This window comes from Nyctereutes procyonoides, unplaced genomic scaffold (assembly GCF_905146905.1).
Source record: "Nyctereutes procyonoides isolate TBG_1078 unplaced genomic scaffold, NYPRO_anot_genome, whole genome shotgun sequence".
In the NCBI taxonomy this organism is placed as follows: Eukaryota; Metazoa; Chordata; class Mammalia; order Carnivora; family Canidae; genus Nyctereutes; species Nyctereutes procyonoides.
In genome coordinates this window covers 31,302,466-31,326,683 of record NW_026575044.1, presented here as the reverse complement: position 1 = coordinate 31,326,683, position 24,218 = coordinate 31,302,466, and the positions used below count along the sequence as shown (strand labels likewise).

General features: G+C 36.3%; 1 protein-coding gene across 2 annotated transcripts in view; it reads right to left on the bottom strand.

Moving 5' to 3' along the window:
• DSC3 (desmocollin 3) overlaps positions 1 to 24,218 on the bottom strand; it is a 47,559-nt gene that overhangs the window by 8,827 nt on the left and 14,514 nt on the right. For both annotated transcript variants that reach the window (XM_055323560.1, XM_055323559.1), the window contains exons 5-14: positions 21,429 to 21,584; positions 20,042 to 20,186; positions 16,642 to 16,808; positions 13,448 to 13,582; positions 12,873 to 13,058; positions 6,904 to 7,163; positions 6,651 to 6,793; positions 5,455 to 5,679; positions 2,318 to 2,542; positions 111 to 232 (exon numbers count right to left, since the gene is read on the bottom strand). In XM_055323560.1, coding sequence (XP_055179535.1) covers positions 111 to 232; positions 2,318 to 2,542; positions 5,455 to 5,679; positions 6,651 to 6,793; positions 6,904 to 7,163; positions 12,873 to 13,058; positions 13,448 to 13,582; positions 16,642 to 16,808; positions 20,042 to 20,186; positions 21,429 to 21,584 — 1,764 coding nt within the window. The remainder of the gene's footprint in view (positions 1 to 110; positions 233 to 2,317; positions 2,543 to 5,454; positions 5,680 to 6,650; positions 6,794 to 6,903; positions 7,164 to 12,872; positions 13,059 to 13,447; positions 13,583 to 16,641; positions 16,809 to 20,041; positions 20,187 to 21,428; positions 21,585 to 24,218) is intronic.

Below are 24,218 nucleotides of genomic sequence, written 5' to 3'. Positions count from 1 at the left end.
CTAAAAATATAAATATTAACTCCTAAATTACAAAATAACTTCATGAGAATCAGTAAAAGAAATTAAGGGAGATACTCAGAGATAAATACTCATTTTAAAAAATTACTTACCACCTTATCATCTCCAGGAGCTTCTGTGTTTGATATAATTAAGTTTTGCTGTGCTAAATCTTCAGGAAAACCTTTTCTTTTTTTGGCACCAACAACTCCACATACCAAAGTTAGCAATACAGCTGCATTGAAAAAAAAGTTTAACAAAATAATCATCTCTTATTTTTTATTACTTCAGCTACACAGGAGGAAAACCAAGCCAGTAAACATGGTCCTGTGAATTACCTTGGCCTTTCTAAATTAATAGGCTGTGATTTAGCTTAGACTTTCAAATCTGAATTATATGTATATTTTTATTATAGCTCTTTTTAAGAGTTTGAATTCAATCCGTAATTTTAAAATATTTACAAATGTAAGTTAAGTCATATATTTTCAAAAAATTCAATGACATTTATTTAAGACAGAGACTTCAAAGAGATTTACTGATTCCCAAAACACTGATTTACCTATATGAAAACATGACACACTTTTCTCCCCAGAACAGATTTATCTCCAAGTATCTTCATTAAAACTACTCTGTATTTTGTCTATTCAAAATTTTCTTTCTAAAAAGAAAATTCAGCATACCTGTGGGAGGTTTAAATATGTGATAATTAAATTAGCAGTAATAATAACGACAGTTCTCACAATGTCCTACAAGCCCCTCTATCAAGGGTGGCCAAACTACAGCCCCAAATCCAGCCCACCACATGTTTTTGTATCATTCATGAGTTATGGTTTTTAAAATCAAACGAATAGAAGTTCAGTGCATGTGAAAATAATACGATATTCAAATTTTAGCCTCCATAACATTCTACCGGAGCCCAGCCATGCCCATCACTGAAATGTTTTCTATGGCTACTTTCCTACTAGAAGGGTAGATTTCATTGGTTACAAGTGAAATCACAGGGTCTGCAAAATATGAAATATATACTAACTAGCGCTTGACAGAAAAAGGGTGCCAATTCCCGCCTCCTCTCTGTGGTCCCTTGTTACCTTTCTGGTTCCATGTCCAACCCCACTCTCCTGATCCACTCCAGTCCAGCCACACTGGCATCCCTGCCATGCCTTGACTTCTCCAGCCTCCCTTTCACCTAAGAGCCTTCAAGCTGATTTTCCCCTCTGAATGAAAACCTTTCCCCCAAGTACTGTACTTGGCTGACTCTTTCACCTTTCCCCCAAATCGTCAGACAGCCTTGTCAGTTAGCCCTGACCAAACCATCCGCAGACAGCTGCTGTCACTTGCACTGATCCCTCATACTCACTCACACGTGCTCCACAGCACTACAGCTCCTAATTCTTTTGCTCTATTTTTCCCTCCACGGCATTTCATTTATTTATTAGTTCACTGTCACAAGGCACACTGTTTGTGTTTGGTTTTGTCTGTTTTGTTCTCTGATGACTCCCAACACCTAGCCAGTTTCTGGCATATAGTGGCATATTTATTTTGTTGACTTGCAGAAAAATATTGAACACTGTACTATTCTAAGCTCTTCACATGCTTTAAAGTAATTAATGCTCAGTGCTGCCTCCTAACGTAGGCTACTCCAATTATTCCCTCTTATAGCTGAGGAAACTGAAGCACCATTAAGTAACTCGTCCCAGGGTGCATGGGTTGCAAATGGTAGAGCAGGGTTACAAATCCAGATAGTTTGGTTCCAGAGTCTTGCTCTTAACCCTAGGGCTATCACAGAACAAAGAAACCATGGCTCATCTAGACTGTAGGAGTGGATGGAAATAGAGGGAAAAATATGGTGCCATTGGGAACTACACAACTGGCAAGGAGAGGGTTAAAATAATTCAAAACAGACAAGATACACGCAAGATGGGATACTGCTGTGATCTGAGTGATTCCCAGAAGCCTGGGCTGAATGGCGAGAAGAGGTCACAGTGGCTCATAGTGGACTTTTATATTGCAAAAGTTTTGATTGTTTTATTTAGCCCTAATAGGGGTAGTACCAGGACCAAGAAATGAAAACTATATATTGACAGATTTGGTATGGTCTAAGGAATTTTAAACAGCTCTGTCCAAGTATGAAATCATATCTCAAAAAGGATCTAGCTTCTCTCTCTCCCCAAAAATATTCCATCAGAACTCAGGTAACACAAAAGCAATTTATAAAGAGGACACACCTGATGGATAGTTGGACAAGATTACTTTTTAAAGAACTTTCCTGCACTCACATATTTATGATCCATTTTAACTTTCAGTAAGTAAAAGGACTTACAAAATAGTAATGCTATACCCAGCAGTATTGCTAGGATCGCCCATTTTCCGAGTATTACTCCTGCACTCCTTCGAGCTGCCCGACATTGACTTGGATGAGTACAATCACACAGATTAACTGTCAGGGTTTTTGTTGTAGATTGACCTTCTCTATCCTTTACGGTAATAGGAACACTATATTCCCGAAATTCAGCATTTTTCCAATATGAAAGACGGGCAGCTGTATCTGAAAGAAAATGAAAGAATTGTATCTTTAATGGACATGTATTTCTCTCTTACCATTTGTTTTGCCACACTTGCTTCTAAACATATTATTCTCAAGGAACCGCCTGCCACATGAAAATGAATAAAAATGGACAACTGCCTACAACCTTTTCAGCAAGAACACTACCATGTGTGTGTTGTCCATTGTAACTTTTTGCATGAAAGGATTAAAGACATAATTTGACATTGGAATGACCCAGTAGCATTTCAGTAATATTTAATATTCCTTTACTTTTACCTTATCTGCAAACCAATGATGCTAGATTGGCCCCTGACATGCACTTCAAGCATTTTTCTACAGTACCAGTTTTTGGTATTCATAAAGAATTAATGCCAATTGTTAGGCACAAAGTATGTCTTAAGTTGGCCTTCTCTTATCTATTTACTTTCTGGTATCTGTCCATTATCTTTTTTTAAAACAATTTTATTTATTTATTCATGAGAGACACACAGAGAGAGAGGCAGAGACACAGGCAGAGGGAGAAGCAGGCTCCATGCAGGGAGCCCGACGTGGGACTGGATCCCGGGACTCCAGGATCACACCCTGGGCCGAAGGCAGGTGCTAAACTGCTGAGCCATCCAGGGATCCCCCCATTATCTTTACATATAAAGTAAATTTTCAAAATACAATAGACCCTTTGTTATTATGCCTTCCCTACAGAAGTGATCTCAATACCAGAAAGCTAATTAATGTCACCCAGGCTAGGTATAAGGTTTACATAAAAACAAATGTATCTGTATCATAAAAAAACATTTTTATCAACTATATTTCCCCAATAGCCTATTTTAATGACTTGATTATCAACTGACCAAAAGCTCTGCCCACTTTTAATGCCAATTACAGCCTTCTGAGTTTTGCAGTAAGTGAAATGACAAAGTAGCACAATGCATATCCTGGAAGTCATCTGTAACTTTTAAGCCTTTCTTAAGTGTACTGTTACAACTGATGAGAACTTCAAAGACTTTTGGCTGCACTTCAAATGCAAAGCTCCCTGGAGGAATGTGGATTACTACTAAGGTTTAGATGGAACCCTCCCAGATCATATTGTGGTTAAGGTAAAATCCTTCAAATTCCTCTCTTCCCTCAAGACATGCTCAGCTCTGGTCACATCTTGTTTGTTCATACGAGTGCAGCAGCCTCTGATGACCCTGCCACTCAACTCTTGCGCTCCTCAATCCTGTCACCAGTGTCACCTTGTTAAGACACAAATCTGGGCACAGCATCCCTTACTGGCACATTCCCAGTGCACACCTGCTGTCACCTACTGAATATAAGTCAGTCTCTTCAGTCATAGATAGGCCCTGCATCCCCAAACTCCACCCAATGTCCCACCCAATCTCTCAGCAGTTCTGCTAAAACCTGAACTCTAACAGCACCAGTTTACTTATTGCTCTAGAATTTTCCTTATATACTAATATACTAATATACTAAATATACTAATATATATACTAATCAATTATATATAATTGATACTAATATACTAATCAATTATTGATTAAACAAACACTAAGCAGTTAGTATCAACTAAGCTCTAGGCTATGTGCTGGAAATACATAGAAGAATCACAAATATACTGAGAAACTCATATATTGGAGGAGAAAGGTAAACAGATGATAATACGACATGAAAGGAGCTATAATAAAGGTAGAAAAGGTCATGGTGCTACTCCTTCTATTTTGAAAAGGGCCTCATTGACGTGAGCAACCGAGCTGCAGTCATGTCTGTCTTGTTAATCTCTACATACATACCCAGGGTTAGAACAATGCATGATAGATGGCAGGTGCTCCCCAAGTATCATGAATTAGTATCGAACTATGAAATGGGAAAAGTATTCAGAGCAGAAGGGTCAGCATACACAAAATTCCACTTACATGAAAGAGCATAATAAAGTAACAAAACAGCAGTGAATGGTGGCTAAAATATAGAATATTCTATTCCCCCAGAAACCACTATCATAGGAGGCTGTCCTGATTGCTCCAATGCTACACCCCTGTCCATACCCCAATATGTTTCCTTCCAGAATACTATTGACTCCTTGTCTCATACAGCCAGATTCCTCATTTCCAGTTTGCTTATACTAAAATTTAAACTAAAATTTATACTAAAATTTAAACTGTCCATCTCTGTTCTCCCCTCACCTCACTGGAGTCACTTTAAAAATACATCAGGGGAACCTGGGTGGCTCAGTGAATTACATTGGACTCTGGATTTTAGCTCAGGTCATGATCTCAGGGTCATGAGAGGCCCACATTGGGCTCCATGCTGGGCTACACACTGGGCATGGAGTCTGCTTAAGATTCTCTCCTTCCCTCTACCCCTACCCCATCCTCTTTCTCTTAAAAAAATAATAATAATACACCAAAAACAATTTATCTTAATGATAAGCTGCCCAATATTTTAACAAAGCTTTGTCTTTGTTGTAAATGGAAGTTTGCCTTAATATAAATTAATTTTTTTCATTTTTTATGCCATAAATAACACAGACCACATACAGTATTTGTAAAAGACTGAGTTGGTCTCCTAAAATATATTAATGAGACTATTATACTAAACAACAAAATCTACTCTCATTATTTTAGAGCATATAGAACATTACTTTTTATTAAATACTTCAGTGTGCCTGGGTGGCTCAGTTAAGTATCCGACTCTTGGTTTCAGCTCAGGTCATGATCTCACGGGTTGTGAGATCCAGTTCTATGTGAGGGCTCTGTGCTCAGTGGGGAGTCTGCTTAAAGATTCTCTCCCTCTGACCCTCCCCTCACCTACACACACGTGTGCTCTCTCCCTCTCAGCTCTCTCTCAAATAAATAAATAAATAAATAAATAAATAAATAAATAAATCTATCTCTAAAAATAAATAAATAAATAAATACCATTAACTTTGGTGAGGGTCCATATTTTGTTCGTTTCTGGAGAAGTGTTTGCCAAGCTGAAATAAAATGGAGCACCATGGATAGGTTCATCAGGATCAACAGCTGAAATGTCTGTATACTTCATCTTGGGTTTGCAAACTGTTACATAACTTTGAAGTACTTCTGGTGGATTATCATTCATATCTTCAATGCTAACAGCAAGTGTTCCAGTACATGACTTACCATCTATGAAAGAAGGAAAAAAAGCTTAGCATAGTTTTTTGCATTCTCTTACAGTTTTCCAATAAAATTAACTACATTCTACATAAAATATATGTTTTCTTAAATAAGCTGATTATTACAGAAAATAGGATTAAGAATGTAGAAGGATAAGTGAAACCTGCAGATCATCTAAAGTGAGTACTGTCATGGACAATATCAGCTACAACTTCCAATAAACCCAATAAACCTTACGCCAGGATTATTATCAAATAATAAAAATCAATGTGTGAATTTCAAGCTCTGTATTTTGGGGGAGTTCCTTCTGGTGCAGATGTTAATGAGCAGTAAAGAGGCTTCAAAGAGTTATTCCAATCCCGATACATATTTAGGGAGTATTTAGGGGTATGATACATACACTTAGGGAGATTTTCAAAATATATGATGCTCAAGTCCCCAGTCCAGGATTCTGATTCAGTGTGTCTAAGTCACATCTACAAAATGATTTTTAAGTGCCCCAAATTAATTATTATTATTCTAATCATGAATTATTCTAATAATAATATGAAGCCTGAGTAGAACCCCTGGGTTGTTTTAAGGAACAGAATTCAAGGAAAGGACCACTTTGCCCTAATAATCAGCTGAGTTATTTAAAGGTTCTATTTGAAGTGGAATAAAGAGATATAGAAGAGCCTGGTGAGAACATTTCATCTGATCCCAAAATTAAGTTTCATCTTTGCCCTCTAACAGAGGCATCTATAGGTATTTGACGTTCCCGCATACTGCGGATATAAAGATAAATATGACATGGCTTCTTGTTGCTGTGAAAGTTCACCTTGTTAGACAATCAAGAGAAATAGGTAGTCTCCAAAATAATTCCTAACAATTCCAAATACTTACCATAAAAATTCTGCACAACAATAAATGCAGTTTATTTTCCAATTCCTTTCTAAAATATCATATTAAAACTTAAAAAAAATGTTTTTTTTTCTTTTTACCTTGGTCTATTGCCAGGACTGTAATATTATATAAGTCATTTCTGGGAGCCATGGCCTCCCGGTCCAGGATTTTGGAAGTTATGATCGACCCTGAAATCTCATCAATGGTGATCCATCCTTTAGGATCATTCAATTTTTTGTACCTATTAATATAAAATGAAAAGTCTTTAGCGATACAAAATGCATAAAAATAAATTACTATCTCAACTATCACAAATACATTATCTGTATGTGGTTACAGACTTCTCCGTACCTTAAGTGGTTGCTACTTTTAGTTTCAGGGTCATACGCCTTATAGCCATTGATCTTTGACCCCACTGCTGCATTTTCTGTAATCCGTATGTACTGCGCTGCAGGGCTGCATTCAGGTCCTTCATCCTGATCTCTCACGTGAACTGTCACCAAGGCTCTATTCATGGTTGTCATTCTGAGTGCGACATCTCTGGTAAATGGAGCTTCGTTGCCTACTCCAATTTCCAGAATCACCTGATGGTTTTCTTCATAATTCAGTGGCTTTTTAAAGAAGCACATGTATAACAGTATCAGTGTAAAATACATTTGGCATTTCAAATAGCAAGGGACCTTCTTTTTTTGGGGGGGGGACCTTCTTTAAATAAGAACAGTGCTTCATGAGTTCTCTCTTCCTTTTCAATGAGTACTGACTTCAACCCTTTGCTAAAGAGAGAAGTGATTCTTCACTAAGCCTTTAGCAAGAGTGATCTGAAAGTTTCTGCAGGTGGTTTTATGGAGTTGTAGAAAACTATTCCTAAAATATTTCTATAGTTCATTCTTACTGAGGAAAATTATTCTGAATCTGGAGATAATGCAAAAAGATAACAGTGTTTTTACGGCCCTATCTTATAGCACTAAAGGACCAGCCTGAGGGGCATCTAACTCCAAATGAATCCAATTTTGTTTGACTTACACTAATTCCTATTGACTATGTCCATTTTCTCAACCACTGTACTATAATCCCTCTGCTACACAATTCTACTTAAATGATTCATCAGCCTCCAAAAATATTTAAGTGAATCCTTTGATTGTAATTGATTGTCAGACAACAAATCAAGCAAAACCCATAAAGACATTTTTTCACACTGTACTGCAAATTGGAAGCATTTTTTCCTTGATTCTCTTTCTGCTTATCAAAATCATCATTGGCTGACCATTGAACAAAATGAAAACAGATGAGTAAAAATTTTACTTTAAACCTTTCCCCATACCTAGCTATTATCAAGCTGAGATATAGTATCGTGAGGCCATTAAGGAGTGAATCATAGAATCCACAAAATGTCTGTGAAATTCTTTTTTAGTTTTTATAAACATTCCTGAAAATGGAGGGTCAAGAGGGAAAATGAATTAATATCTGTTTATCTATTGCTAATGAACACTACCTCACAAATTACATGTGTTGGTATGAACATGTAGAGAATGAGAGTATTCACTGGCAATGAGCCATGGGTGGAAATTCACAAAACAGCTGCTGCTCTGGAGGTGGTGCAGTTATTCCATCCAGGGCCACTTGCTAAAAAGCCTTAGAATTTCTTTATGTAATTTTTCAAGGCTTATACTGGATATTGCTTTAGAGGCTTGAAACTCCGCAAGACTGAAAATCTGGTGGGATGTGAAATCAATGATTAATAAAAAAACAAGAATTCTCTTCCACCATAGGGTAAGCTTTATGTTTTAATTATTTTTTTAAAAAAGTGCAAAAATATCCCATATCTGCACTGAGATGCTATGAACTCCCTAGAAGATGAAGTGTTGCTTTGTGGTGGACCTTCTACATTGAGAATGACCAACAACAATATCTTCTTCACTCAAACCAATGTGCACTACTGCTGCTGCTCAAATGGAAATGAAATGTAGGGATGGAAAGATCATCCAGGATTGAGCTACTAAAGACTGTATCAGCTCATGCTGTTCCAGAAAAGCTATCCAATATAGAAAATTGTAACACTAGCCCCACACACGTAAGACCTCTAAAAATATAATAATTATATCCTATAGTTTACCAAGTGTTTTCATTTTCATTGTTATAATTGAATAGCTATTAGGGAGACAGAGAGAAGTATTTATGATTTATAGATAATACAGAGGCTAAATTTCCATCACATAACTATGCAAAGCAATTTAACATGGTGCTTAAGAGCGTGGTACTTGGAATAAAAGAGATCTAGATTCAGATCCTGTCCTACTGCATCCTAGCTGCATCACTTTGGGTAAGTGTCTTAATCTCTCTGAAACTCAGCTTTGTCTTCTGCACCACTGTTACAAGAACAAGATTTAATATTGTAAGCCCATAGTGAGTGCTTTATACTATAGGATATAATAATCTCTCAGGCTGCCACACAGACAATTGAAAGAAAACAGTGACATTTTTTGTTAACAGCCAATTTAATGCAATAATAGGAGACATCAACTAGCAAGGCAATGTTTGGAAGCTTTGTTCAGATAAAAGAAGTACATATAAGCAATCTTTGGTTTAACTTCTGATTCTTTAACTCTTTTTGGTATAAAGGAATAAAAAAAGTTCATTCCCAGCCATCATTATGTAAGTAGCCTACTGAAAGAATGATGGATTTCAAAATGCCTTGATTATACAGTGTTTGATTTTAAAATAAAAGATGCCTCATCAAGGTTACAAAGTATTTAAAGATATAACTTAGGTACACAAACACAAATCTTGAGCACGGAAAAGGATTAAGATATCTTTAAAGACCAGTGTGGCTACCAAAAGGAGCTATGTGATGAATTCAAGTTTTCCAAGGGTTTGCATAAAATATAGAAGGAAAGTATACCAGGGAAAACGCACATTTTATTGACCAACATGGTAGAGACTATAATGAATGGCTCAAAGAAAGAGAGAAGGTAAAATTCTGAGAGGAGCTAATAAGGAGAGATGAAGAGAGGAAGGAGATAACTTAAGAAATAAATACATAGAAATAGAAATTAATTCAAGTTTAAAAAAAAAAGACCCCCTTGTGCAAGTCATGGTTTTATCAAGCTAAGTAACCCACATATGGAAAAGAGGAGAGAGAAAGGGAATGTGACCTAAGAGTCTCCAGCTGGAAGAGCAGTACAGTGGTTGTGAGGAAGGGTTCTGCTTCAGGAATGTCTGAGTTGGCATCTTGGTTCTATCACTTCCTATCTACATGAACTGGGGCAGGTGACTTCACTTCTTTCGATTTAGCCTCCTCATCTGGAAATGGGAAGAATGAGAGGAACAACCACAGGGTTGTTAGAAAGGTGAAAAATAAATCTTTTGAATCTAGCATTTTTTGTTTTGTTTACAATTTCAGAATGTGGGAAAAGAAACAAAATATTTTTATAAGCCAAGTCAAATACCAATATAAAAACTTAATAGGAATTGTGCAAAAGAAGAAAATTATAAATATCTTTATAAGTTGTAAAATGGGGATAATAATATCTTATCCTAAAGAGGATGCAACAATTAGTTATAAACTACATAAGGTACTTATGTCATTCCCTTGACATGAAAGGTGATCAGTACTTGATAATTGCTTTAAAATTCTGAAAACATTTCCTAGGCATAAGAACTAGGATGCAATTATAAAATATAAGTGCAACTATCTTCTGTTTAAAGATAATGGGAATAAATGTACATAAATTTTATGGTGGGGATTTTCTTTATTCTTCATATGTGAAATTAACTTAAGCTGAACCAAAGACAAAAAAGTAAAGTATCACCATATAATTGCTCTCCCTACTGGGGAATCCTGAGATGGTAACCAGAAGTTGTTCATCAAAAATAAAGCAGATTGGGGGTGGGGGGCAGCCCGGGTGGCTCAGTGGTTTAGCGCCGCCTTTGGCCCAGGGCCTGATCCTGGAGACCCAGGATCGAGTCCCAAGTCGGGTTCCCTGCATGGGGCCTGCTTCTCCCTCTGCCTGTGTCTCTGCCTCTCTCTCCTCTCTCTGTGTCTCTCATGAATAAATAAATAAAATCTTTAAAAAACAATAATAAAAATAAAACATGTTTATTAGTCACCCAGAGTGGGAAATATTCTAGGATATTATAGGCTATAATTTCTGAAAATATTTGGAAACATTTTTCTTAATGTGATCAACATTCTTTGAGGGAAAAATATCCACTCCGAATATGAAAAAATGGAATGTACTACATTTTTTAGAATATATTCTTTTGAGAAAGTTTATTAAAATTCATTTTGTATTGCTTTAAAAAAACTCAAAAAATTTAATTCCCAGTGTTACTTAAATTTTGCTTTCCAAAGCAAGATGAAATCACTGAGATTTAAAAAATACTAATAATAGGACTTTAATAATGGACTTGAATGAGAGAGAAGTGAGGATTAGTCTTCTAATCAAGCAGCAGATACAGAACACTCTAAAAGGTCTGAGCCTGGGTCTTTGACTTGAGCCACTGCAGTTGGCATAATCTTTCCATCTTAGAATTCAAACTACTCCTTTGACTTCCTCCTAGAAAGAAATTAAGATGGCAGTGACGGGGGCAAAAGAGGTGTCCAGGAGAAATCTTTTACAGAGTATCTGTTGCCAAACACATCAAATTGATGCCTGACTACATAGGTATGCCTAACTTTGCAAATTGATGCATAGCAGCACTTTTCATAAGAATTATACACCACAGACCTTTAGCCTACCCAACTTCAGCTGCAGCTGTGGTGGACACTCCCCCATTTATGCTGATAGACTCACATCTCAAGCACACAAAGATTCAGCTCTTCACATCAAAGTCTCTCCAAAGCCAGAGTGTCTCCCCCTAGCAGACACAGCCAAGCCCAGAAATGCAGGAAGAGCTGAGATTCCCAAAGGCAGCCTTCCACCAATGAGGCATAGGTATCAATGGAGTTGATGGATAAATGTTCCAGGTACCACTTTTGGAGGAGATAATTCTGAAGTACATTCTACGTGGTTTATTGTATGACTGAACACCAGAGGGGACTAGGTCAATAATGCAGACTTGATTGGCTTTTCATTCTTTCCTGTCTTGCTTTTCCATTTTTACTCTGGCTTCCTGGAATCCACTTCCTAAATAATTCATTTCATTGAGATACTTGTCTTGGGTTCTGCTTTCTGGAGAGTCCAAATAAGACTGGATTGAGGTGTACCAATGAAGAGGAACAATGATCAGTATCATCTGCTTATTTCTTTTCCTACTATTATCAGTTAAAAGTTTCATTTTTCTTAAGTAGTTGGTTTTAGTATTCAATTTGAGCATATCATATTAGAGAAAACTGAAATAGAAGTTTAATGTTGAGAGTAATTTGGAACAAATACATTTGACTATTCACATCCAAGTAGAACTTGCCAAGTCTTATTATGTAATCTCTGGAAATTTTTACAGAGCAAATAATTATAACTAGATATTTATGTATCAAAGTCTCCACATTGTTGTTGGCAGGAAAACTTCCTTTATTCAATGGATGACTGCTTCACCTGTCCATAGGACATTTCCTTTCTTATTCTGGGTTACATAGTAAAACCAAGGGTCCTTCCCAAATAGGGCCTTTTCTGCCCCCATAACCTGGACCCTAGAATAAAACAATGCAACCAAAAATATAATATATGGGATAAAGAGTCAGCTCCTTCAGTGCTGTCTGATATAACACTATATTTCACCCTCAATTATCACCTATAAAAGATCAGATACAACTAGGCATATATTCCAGAGAAAGAGAGAGAGAGAGAGAGAGAGAGAGAGAGAGAGAGAGAATTTTATGGGCTTCTAAATTATGTCATGCAAGGAATAAAGGAATTAGGAATATTTATCGTAGAGAAGATAAGTTTCAAATGAAAATAGCAATCTTTTCAAACAAATTCTAGTTCTTCCATTAGCGATGGAACCTAGACCATTAAAGGCGGAATCCAGCCATGGAATATATATATGGAGAATAATTTGGGGAATATATATATATATGGAGAATAATTTGGGCATGGTAGAAATAAGGACTTGTGAGAATGAGAGCTCTCCAAATATGAAATCAGCTGCCAATGGAGATATAGAGATCCTTAGAACTAAGAATGTTCAAGCATAAGCTAGGTGACTAACGACTGGCAGCAAAATTATAGAAGAAAGACTGCATTAGATGGGAACAGTTGGACTAAACAAAGCTCTATTCCAACTTGTGGAGTCTTTGATCTGAAACTATTTAGTTGATTAAACCATTAGGTGAACAGAACTTGTTAGCTTGCCAAGTTGTCAATTATTCATTATTACTGTACCTTTACAACATACAAGACACCTTCATTAGTCTCTTTGTCTGTGCTGATTTTGAAATGTTCATTTTCATTGCCCTTCAAAATGGTAAAATTGGCTCTCCAATTGGCAGTGTTAATTAAATCCTTATCTTCTATAGGTATTCGTAAGATCTCCACATTGTACGCATTTTCCTCTACTGATGCTTCATACTGAAACAGAAAGAACTCATTAAAAACTTACTTTATAAAGAGAACTTCTACAAAGAAAGTAAAATATTTTTTACACTCCAAGAGTATTGGTTCTTACACTTTTTATCTAGTTTATTTTAAAGCCATAAATCACAAGTACTGTCTCATTAAGGGTTATCTTTGAAATGAAAGAACTTCATTATAAATGAGGGCAAATGTTGTTTGTCTTTAACAAGAAGGAAATAATATAAATACTACAATGAATAAGTAAAAGAAATTTCAACGTCAGCCATTTAATTTTATTTATAAAATAAACATACATACCTCAAAGTATGGGATGTATTTTATTAATTCATATTAAATAACCAATCCTGGTTAACAAGAGATAGATTTTGAAACTGTGCACTTACAGTATTTTGTTTGAAAGTAGGTGCGTTGTCATTTGAATCTTTTACCGTTATGATGCAAGTTGATGTACCCACCAATCCAAAATTCTGACCATCCATGTCTTGTACTTTCATTATCAGTGAGTACTTATCTACAGTCTGAAAACAAAACAAGTATTTAATTAGTTTCAAAAACATTTGCTTTGACTCACAAATGATTTTTTTAAGATTTTATTTATCTATTCATGAAAGTCACAGAGAGAGAGAGAGAGAGAGAGAGAGAGAGAGAGAGAGAAGCAGAGACACAGGCAGAGGGAGAAGCAGGCTCCATGCAGGGAGCCTGATGCGAGACTTGATCCTTGACTCCAGGATCACACCCTGAGCCAATGGCAGGCGCTAAACCGCTGAGCCACCCAGGGATCTCCACAGATGAAATTTCAATTGTACCCTCTTCTATTTATGTGTATCCATGCTTTTATTTGATTCTATATTTGCATACTATTTTAAGAATTTGGTAGACAGGGAGAAGCCAAAAAGGTAAACAGAGGTTAAATTACAAAGAGCCATACAAAGAATTTAGATTTATATGTTAAGTAGCAGGTAATAAGGAAAAGTTTTATGGGAGTCATGGGGGGGGGCAGAAAATAAGAACACCTAAGTGTTAAAAAGAAGTTTCTTAAAGAAGATTTACCATAATTTGCAGTAAACGGAGCTGAAAGTCAAAGAAATCAATTAAAGAACTCTTGAAATGGTGTGAGATAGGTGATGCAAATCTGACACAATGGCCATGAGGACACAGAGAAAGGGTAACAGGCAAGTTCCCTGGGCGTTAACATTTAATAAGATATGATGGTAGATTCTATATAAAACTTAAGAGAAAAGACAGAGCTGAGAATGATGCTTAGCCATCCTATTTGAATAGGCAGAGGATGTATTATCAATCATTGCAGCAAATGCAGAAGGAGAGCCAGTTCTCTGAGGAAGTGAACACTAGCAAAATTAGGAAGCAGGGCCAAAAGGAATGACTTGTGTTTGGGATATCCTGGATTGTATGTGCCCATGGCAAATCTAAGGAGAAAGGTTCAGAAGGCACTTGGATGTTTGGCCCCATACTACAAGAGAGTTCATAGCCAGAAATACCAATCTGGGGGTCATTAGTATGTAGATGGTGGTTGAAATTACAGCAGGAATCACATTATCTAGAAGAGGTTAAAGATGAGGAGAGCTGAAGATTTAAGAACAGCAGCATTTCAAGCATGGGGAAGTAAGACTAGGAAATGACAAAAAAAAAAAAAGAAAGACCAGAGAAACAGGAACAGAACCAAGGAAGAGATGAGTTTTAGTTAAGTGCCAACAATAGACAGAGGCTTCAGGCAACAGGTGAATGTGGCAATTAAGAGGTCACTATTGACTTCAGTGAATGTGGCAATTAAGAGGTCACTATTGACTTCAGTGAAGAGAGTTTTTGCAAGTGGTAGAGTGATGATGAAATGAACTCATTATGTTATGACACAATTACCTGTGTTGCCCTTCTCTTCTATTTTTTAAGCCACTCCTTTTGTTTTTGCTTTTTTTACTTTTCTCCATTTTCAACTTCCTATTTCTTCCTCCAGCGTTCATTTTCCCCATCCCCCTTCCACATTGGCAACAAATATTCCCACCCTGAAATGCTCCTCTTTTAGGCTCACTCACTGATATCTTTCTTTCTCTTCCTCTAAATACACTGAGTGTTTTGTTTTGCTTTTTTATCTCCCTTGTTCATTTATTTCCTGTGTTGTCCCCACAACACACTTTGTGGTTGTTCCTTGAAAAATCCTGTTGGCTTTTTTTGATCAGGAAAACAGACATGGGGACACCTGAGTGGCTCAGTGGTTGAGCATCTGCCTTCTGCTCAGGGCATGATCCTGGAGTCCTGGGATCAAGTCCCATATCATGCTCCCCATGCAGATGGGGAGCTTCTCCCTCTGCTTGTGTCTCTGCCCCTCTCTCTCTGCGTCTCTCATGAATAAAAGGAATAAAATCTTAAAAAAAAAAAAAAAAAGGAAAAGAGATGTGGGTCTGACCACAAATCTGTACAAATTGTGTATTCTCAAAGTATTTAATTTTTCTAAGCCTCATTTGTCAGTGTGTAAAAAATGAGGGAAAATGCTTGTTTTCATTTGATTAACTACATACTCTACCTATTGCACATATACAAAAACACACTCATACAGGCCCTCCCTCAATCTCTCCCATTTATTATTAGCATCATGTGCTTTCTCACCTAAAATATCCTGACCACACAAACAAATAAAAAAAATGACAAATAAAACCTTTGTACAAATTTTTATCCCTTTTTATGGGTTCTCATCATTCTTTCCTTTTCTTTGGCATCAAATTCCATGGATTTCTTCTGTACATTATTTCTCCAAGTCATATTGATCCCTTTATTTGTGTTATTCTAGTTGCAGTGGGAACCACTGAAGTGTTCTAAAAGAGCTATTTTGTACACATGAAATTGATTAATCTGCCTCAGTCAATAGTTCAGGGCTCTGAATTAAAAATAGGCTGACAAAAAAGAGCAACAATAACAAAAATTAGGAGATTCAGTGCATTAATTTGACTTAGGTGAGTCAATCAATCTTTCTGTCATGTTTGCCCTCTATAGATTGGATGGAATACCCATCTAGTCAAACGAGGAAATTATATAGACCAAATACAATTATGCATAAAGAATTTGAACATAAAGTGCTATATATCTGACAATATTCTAGTACTATCATCCAAACAGTGTTATAGATTTCATAATAATTCATCAATTCATTCATTCCTGATAAAAAACACATATCAATAATAACTAAATAGGGATCAGTGTATGATCTGAACTCTGAAACAAGGAAATTAATTGTCCTACATGAGAACTGAAGCCTTCACTGAACTGGAATCAACTAGCCATACATAAGAATAGAATAATATTTAACAATAGCAACTTTCATAAGAAATATATATTGTTCCCATTCCTTCTAAACACCAATCTTTAAAAAATAATAATAAAATAAAAAATAAATTAAAAATTTTTAAAAAAACAATAGGTAATATTACCAGAAGTCTTATTGTCTTACACCTAAATAAAATAAAGTAAAATAGAAATGCCTAAGACTAAAGGAGAGCAAACTACAGTAAATGGGGTATGGGTCTCAGCTCCCAGAAAAATGATGTTCTATGGAATGGAAAGCTACCTCTCTGTCCAAATAATGAGTGACTGTGGTGATGACACCTGTGCTGGGATGCACAGAGAAGAGCCCAGGGGATCTAGGGGTCTGCTCCAAAATGCTGTACTTCAGGCGTGTATGCATCGTGTCCGGTTCATCTCTGTCTGTGGCACAAACCACTCCCACTGTAGTACCTACATGTTTAAAAAAAAAAATGAAGAGTCTTTAATTTCCAGAAGTGCAAAATACATTTAGGAGTATTACATTTTACAAATTTTAAAAGATTTTATTTATTTATTCATGAGAGACACATAGAGAGAAGCAGAGACATAGGCAGAGAGAGAAGTAGGCTCCCTGCAGAGAGCCTGATGTGAGACTTGATCCCAGAACCTCAGGGTCACAACCTGAGCCAAAGGTAGACACACTCAACCACTGAGCCTCCCAGGCACCCCTATTTTTCAAATTTTAACAATGACAGTGGCAATATAATTTTAAATGTTATTTCTTCTCAGAGGTGTTCCATCTTTAGATAGCATCAGTGAAGAAGACTTCAAATTTATAATTTAAAACACTATGATGCTGGGAATCAAGGTACACCTTTACTTTGCTCACTGTTAAGAATGTCTGATACTGGGGCACCTGGGTGGCTTAGTTGGCTAAGCATCTGCCTTCAGCTCAGGTCCTAATCCTAGGGTCCTGGGATGGAGCCCTTTGTCAGGCTTCCTGCTTATCAGGGAGCCTGCTTCTCCCTCTCCCTCTGCCCCTCCCTGCTCATGTAAGCACTCTCTCTCTCTCTCTCTCTCTATCTCTCTCTCTGTCAAATAAATAAATAAATAAATCTTTAAAAAAATGTTTGATAGTAAATCCTAAAAACTTATTTAAATGGCAATCAAGAATAATTACAATACATATTTCCACACACAAACTGCAATAACAAACCTAGCTGGTTCCTAAGTAAATCAGATTTTTTAACTTAATTTCTGATTAATAGGTAAATCAAGACTGAGTTGGGGTATAACTGAATAAATGATCAAGTTGACCTTTCGTAGTCTAGTCTCCACTCTCTAATGGTTTTTGCTAGTCTCTGATATGTCTCATTCTCTTTCACCCACTTAGTATCCATACCCCACTGCTCTCAGCCCCACTTAATCCTCAAGAAAAGTTTTCAGACGATTCACCCTCCAGGGAGAATTTAAGTCAGCTGTTTCTTCAGGTGAAACTATTAATATTTGTCATCTGTATGGAATATAAGATCATTGCTCTGGTAAAGGATTATAGGTATCAAAGAGTACAAATAGGTGGTATTATATAGTGTAAGGACAATGTTCCAGTGCCCATGAAAATGTCACCCATAGATCCACTTTGCCTATGGCCCTGTAAGGCCAGCCTGAGAAGCAACACATATACAAACTCACACACACATATGTTTATATATTTGTTGAAATACTGTATTTAAAGGAAATAAAAACCAATTAATGCAAGAAAATATTAGTTTTAAATAATTTTTCACCATAATGTGTCTAGCATATGTATATATGTATGTGTGTAAATAAATGAATATATATACATATATATATAAAGAAAGAGAGAATGTCCAATTAGATATTTATAACTAATGACAAGATTTTTGCAGTGGATCAATATGAAGACATGAAGTAATCATGTAATGGTAAGAAAACAAATGATATTCATCTATGTTCACATAAAAAAAGTTACCGATCTTTGTAAGGCAGAGTACCTTCTTTCTAAAATTTTATCAACAGGATACAAACATTATTTTAATTCTCTGGATAAGAACTGCTTTACTTATCACAGAAAATCTTCCTAAAATCTTGACTTCAGAACCTTTTATGAGTGCTATACTTAAATATTAGTTGAACACCCTTTGTCCAAACTTCTGTGTGTGAGTTATGGCAAATTCAAGCACACCTAGTAGTCCAGAGTATCACAGCCCAAACTGGTCTGAACCTTCTTACATGGGATGCTTCCAGTGCCTCCGGTTAGTCAGGGCATCAAAGTATTTGCCCTGGATTATTGTCTGTCACGATCACAGAGAACAGAATCCTCAAGAAAGACTTTAAAACCAGTGATCTCTCTTTGAAAAAAAGAAAAGTTGTACAAGAGTCATAGTCGCTGTGAAGCTAAAAATATTATAGGTCATCTAATGCAATTAACTCCTTTTACAGGCCAGGGAATTCAAAGGGACTGCCACCATTTCCCACAGTGAATTAATAACAGACCCCGAATCAAAAACTAGGTTTCTTAAACTCCAAATGCACAACTTTTATTTTTTTAATTGTACCATATGAGTAATAAAGAGGCTAACATCTCTCACATCAAATCATCAATGTCAAATAAAAAGGGGAATAGCAGATATTAAAATCTAGTGAAGATCTAAGTAACTACTAGAAACTTTAATAGGCGAGTGACCAAAACCATCCTTTATGAATGAGCTCACATTCTTTCAACTTTATGTGAATGGTTATTTTCCATTTTTTTAAGTCTCAGAAGACATCATGTATGCCACCATTTTAAGGGCCAACTAACCTGAACACTTGGTTTTCCAAGTGTCTGAACAAGTGTGATGTGTTTCTAAATTTATCCCTGTATTCATTCTAAATTGGAAGCAGTAAAGTGGTAGTTTTAAGAAAAAAAATAATGCAAATAAGAGCTTTAAAAAAATTGTTTTCAGTAATGTTGTTTAACACCTCTCTAAAGAAAACCTAATAAAAATATCAGTATTGATTTTAATTTTATTGTTATTCTATTCTATATGTCCTCTCTAAGAGATGAGAACAGTGACAAACCCACAAAATGATGAAGTATATAAACTAAATATAATTCAAAGCTTGAAAAACTGTTACCTGCTTGTATAATTAATTGGTATCATATTGACAACACCAAATTCCTGTAATAATCTGTAGGTATACTCTGTTTGGACATGATAGGATAAGTGTATTCTGGTAAATAGATACTGACTGGTTCAATATCATCAGGATAATCTGGTTTTGGGCATAAAAAAATCCAATGTCTCAAAAAATGCACACAAACATACTTAACATAATACATTTTATTTTTGAAAGTTTCCTTACCATAAAGTATGAAAGGAAAAGGCCTCTATGAGTCTAGTAAGGATAGATTTAACTAAATGGAAGTCCTGAGCTTCTTTACCTCAAAAAGTAGCTTTAAGAAAACTGAAAAGCGACAATACACTGTGAAAATATTTGCAGTGTGACAATAGGTTAGTATCCTTAATATGTAAAAAGCATTTTTAAGTAGATTTAAAAAAAAACAGTTAAGAGCAAGATAAAGACCAAGGAAAGTGAAAACAAAGGAAATGAATATACATTTCCTAGAAGAAAAAATACAAATAACAAAAAAAAGGAAAATACATGCAAAAAAGTTCAATTTAAAAAAATGGTCTTACCAAGTTTGCTACTTTCTGGAACTTCAAAATTATAAATAGCTTCTGTGAAAATAGGGTGGTTGTCATTTTCATCCTCCACTCTGATGGGCAGTGGAAGAGGTAAGTCTGCTGAATACCCATCTGCAGTTGAGGCATAAGCAATCAACTGGAAAACAGGAAAAAGCAAGACCAGTAGTCGATTGATATTAGATTTTAGCAAGAGGGAACTCTGTGTTTCATCTGCTACCTTCTTTGAAAATCTTTTCAGTAATTGACCACTTAAAATTTCTATTCAATTATTTTTAATCATCAAAGCATCAAATTGAAAAACACTGAAAACGCAGTAAGAGGCATCCAGCATTTGGTAGAAATGGCTACACTTCAAATAAAACTCCAGAGTACAGTAAAGTCAGAGACAACTCTGTCCATTAGACTCAGATTATAGTCCTTATTCTCTCCATAATCAGAAAGCTATATTGGGGAGAATAATTAAACTCACTGCAATTGGAAAGATCCCTACTACATCATCTACTTAGAGCCATGATTCTCCATCCTGTAACTAACAAGCCCTTTTAATTGTTTTACCTCATAGATCACATATTTGTAAGAGATTTTTCTAACAAAACACGTTTACCAGTTTCTGCATTGCCAATTAATCAAAGGGCAATGTAATGGCAAATAGAATGTACTTCTATTCAGCATGTGATTACAACACCAAGTTGCAAATTTCCACTCAAAATCAATGAAATGTCATGTGGTAAACATCAGTCACATTTGCTGACCAGCATTTCTTCCTTCTTCTAAGCAGAGAATCCCTCTTTCTTATGGAGAAACATTACCCCCCTGTACCACTGGGATGACCACATGACCCCAGAGAATCTACCATATTACACTGAAAACTGAGTTATTCCTCATTGACCATAAGCTAGCTTATCCATATCAGAAGGCTGGCTTATTGACCTTGTTTGGGTTTGGTCTCCCACTTTTGTTTATTTAGTTCTCAGACATGATCAGAAGATCACACAAATGGAAGGAAGAACAACAACAAAAACAACAAAAATTAAAGAAAAAACCCAGAGCAGAAGAGGGAAGAAGACCCATCTAATCAATGGTGGCTACATCCTGGAAAAAAATATAGCATGACCAGAGAGAGAAAGTACCTCATAAACAAAACCAACTCCGGGAAATGTACTAGAATTTACATACAAATGCAAATAAACCTCTCTGCTTCATTTTAGGCGTATCTAACAGAAGTTAAGATAAAGAGCAGATCAAATATTCCAAAATAGCACAATCTATTTCCTTTGAGTCTAAGAAAAGAATGTAAGAATATAGGAAAGAGTACATGGAGTAGCAAAAGAAACATAGCTTAATCATTTAAAATCATGTATATCAATAAAGCTCCTACATCAAAAACATCATATTCTTCACGGTCCACAGGCCGGGTACAATACAGATTTCCAGTGTCTCTTTCTATGAAAAATAAATTTAAAGGTTCTTGGTCAACTCCACGCCCACTTATTGAGTAGAAGATAGTATAGTTCTGTGCTGCATCAGATTGAACCTAAAAGGAAAAGAATATATATGTAAAAATTTTAAGTTAAAATCTGTTAAAATGCTATTTTTTTAAAATGTAGCTTATGCATTTATAGTTTTTATCTTTTTTAAATTTTACTAAAGAGCCTTTAGTAAAATTACAATCACATTTATCACTTCATCAACTCCCAAAACAATAAGGAGCATTTGGCAAAAGATTTTTTTAAACTACTCAGATTTAAAGAAAATAATGTTCAACAGAAAGAGTAACCAAAGGAAATGTAATTAAAAACAATAAACCATAATTTCCCATCTAGAGATTTGGCAAAGATACAAAAGAACAATAATACCCATTGTTAGCAGGAGCCATGCCATGTGGGACTCTCATACACTGGTAAAGGAAATACTAATTTGAATGTTCCTTAGGGAGGAAAACTGGCAAAAATTAAAAGAATGACACAGAAGAATAAACAAGGAAGGCTCTTCCTGGCCGAGGAAACAAAGTTTTGCCTGGAGTGTTCAAGGAGCAGTAAAGAGGCCACTGTGGTTGGAACAGAGAAAGCTAGCAGGCAAGAAGTAGGAGATGAGGCCACATCATGTAAGTGATTCCAATGGTGTTGACTATTCCCTGTAGTCAGGTGGGAATCCATTGGAAAATTGAGACAAGAGTAATATATGTAACTGATATTTTAAAATGATAATACTTCGTGTTTTGTTAAGACTAAAAATGGGTGGATGGGTAAGCAAAAATGCAGAAGACCATTAGTTACTGCAAGAATTCATGGCAGCAGTAGAGGTGGTGAGAAATGCTTAGATTCTGGATATAATTTGAAGGTACAGCCAACAGGATTTGCTGATGGGTTGGATGTGTGCTATGAAGATGACATTATGTCAGAGAGTGCGAGTATCTCCTAATATCTACTCTTCCCATGTTCCTTTGTATTAGAATTTATAGCTGAGTGCATGATTGCCCAAAAGAAAGACATTTCTCAGGTTCCTTTACAATTAGGTATGGCACATGAAAAGACCGGGTCAATGGGATATGAGCAAAAATTATATATGCAAGATCTAGACTGTACCCTGGAAAGTGAAGGAATGTGTTCCTCCATTTGGACACAACAATGAGCCATCTTAAACTTGCAGAGATGGCTAAGCTAAAAAAGAAAGAAGTCTAGGTCCTTGGTGGTTTTTCAAATTAGAATCTCTTTACCAGCTCCTACTTTCACAGAACATAAATAAATCTCTTGTCATGCTTAAGCCACTCAGTGGCACTTTGGTTACTAATGAATTAGTGGCTACCCCACCATGGAGAAAACATGTCCCTTGGTTATGGATTCTGCAGTGTAGCCTGGATTCACTCTTGAAAGTTCAACTAAAGTTTATTTCTTCAGTCCCTCCAACAATTCTGTAAACTACTTATACACTAATAAATCTCCATCTGTTAACTACTTAGAAGTATGTTCTCCACAAGCAAAACCTTACCTAACAAACTCTAATACTCCACAACTGAAAGAATGGAGGTGTCATTAACTGGGACAGGAGGATGTGTTTAAGAGAAAATCCAAACTTTTGGTGCTGCGTATGTCAAGTTTGAAATGTCCATTAAGTTTCCAAGTAGAAATATTAATTAGGAAGTCTGTTCCAGAAATATGAGGTCTTAAGTCTCCAACAGACAACAGTACTTAAAGCTATGAGACTGGATGCAATTACCACTAGAGTAAATATAAACAAGAGACAAGATTCATGGGCTGAGCCCAGAACTCTGTCCAAAGTTTGGAGGGGGTAGGCACATAGCAATGAGGAAGAGCCAGCAAAACAGCCTAAGAGTGGCCAGCGAGGTAAGCAGAAAACTAGGTGAGTGGCGTCTTACAAGCCAAGTGAAGAAAGTATTGGGAGGAGGAGGGAAGGGTCAGCTATGTCAAATGTACACATGACAAGGAAGTAAGGACTGAGATATAGTGACTGGCTTAGCAGGGCACAGGCTAAAATTAGTTATGATCCGTACAACTCCGGTAATCGGGAATCGTTTCTTAATATGCCTCCAGAGTGGTTAAAGTACAAAATTTGAAAAGAAGAAAAAAGGTATACCACTGAAGTATGAAAGAAACTGAAAGGATAGTTAAAAACATTAACAAGAAGGGGTCAGGTCACACTACTGGAATGAAACCTCAAGTACAGTGATAGAAAAAGGCAAGCAAGCAACCAGAGCCCTACCTCAACAACTGCTTTCAGTGTCTATGTTCCATTTAGATCTTTATGCAAAGTAAACCTGACCTAGTTAAAAATTTCTCCTTGTTTTTAGGAAACAGTTAAATTCTCTAACAGGATATACATGGCCCGTTATGGTTTGACCTCTACTTGCCTTTTGTGCCTTATCTCCCTGCCCCAACCCCATCATACCCAGGAGGACTGAGCTACCCAGGGGGCTGCTAAGGTGTTCGCCTTCACCTCTGTACCTCCCTCTTCTTCTTCTACAATTATCTACATGAACAACACTTCATCATCCTTTAGGTCCTAGCTCAGATGTCTCCTCTTCAAAGTCCTTTCTTGATTTGTACCACATTTCATCCCAGAACTTGGTGCTGATCCCATGAATTCTCAGATCACCCAAATCATCTCTAATACAGCACCTATCACTCAGTATCAGAACCGTGTGCCTACC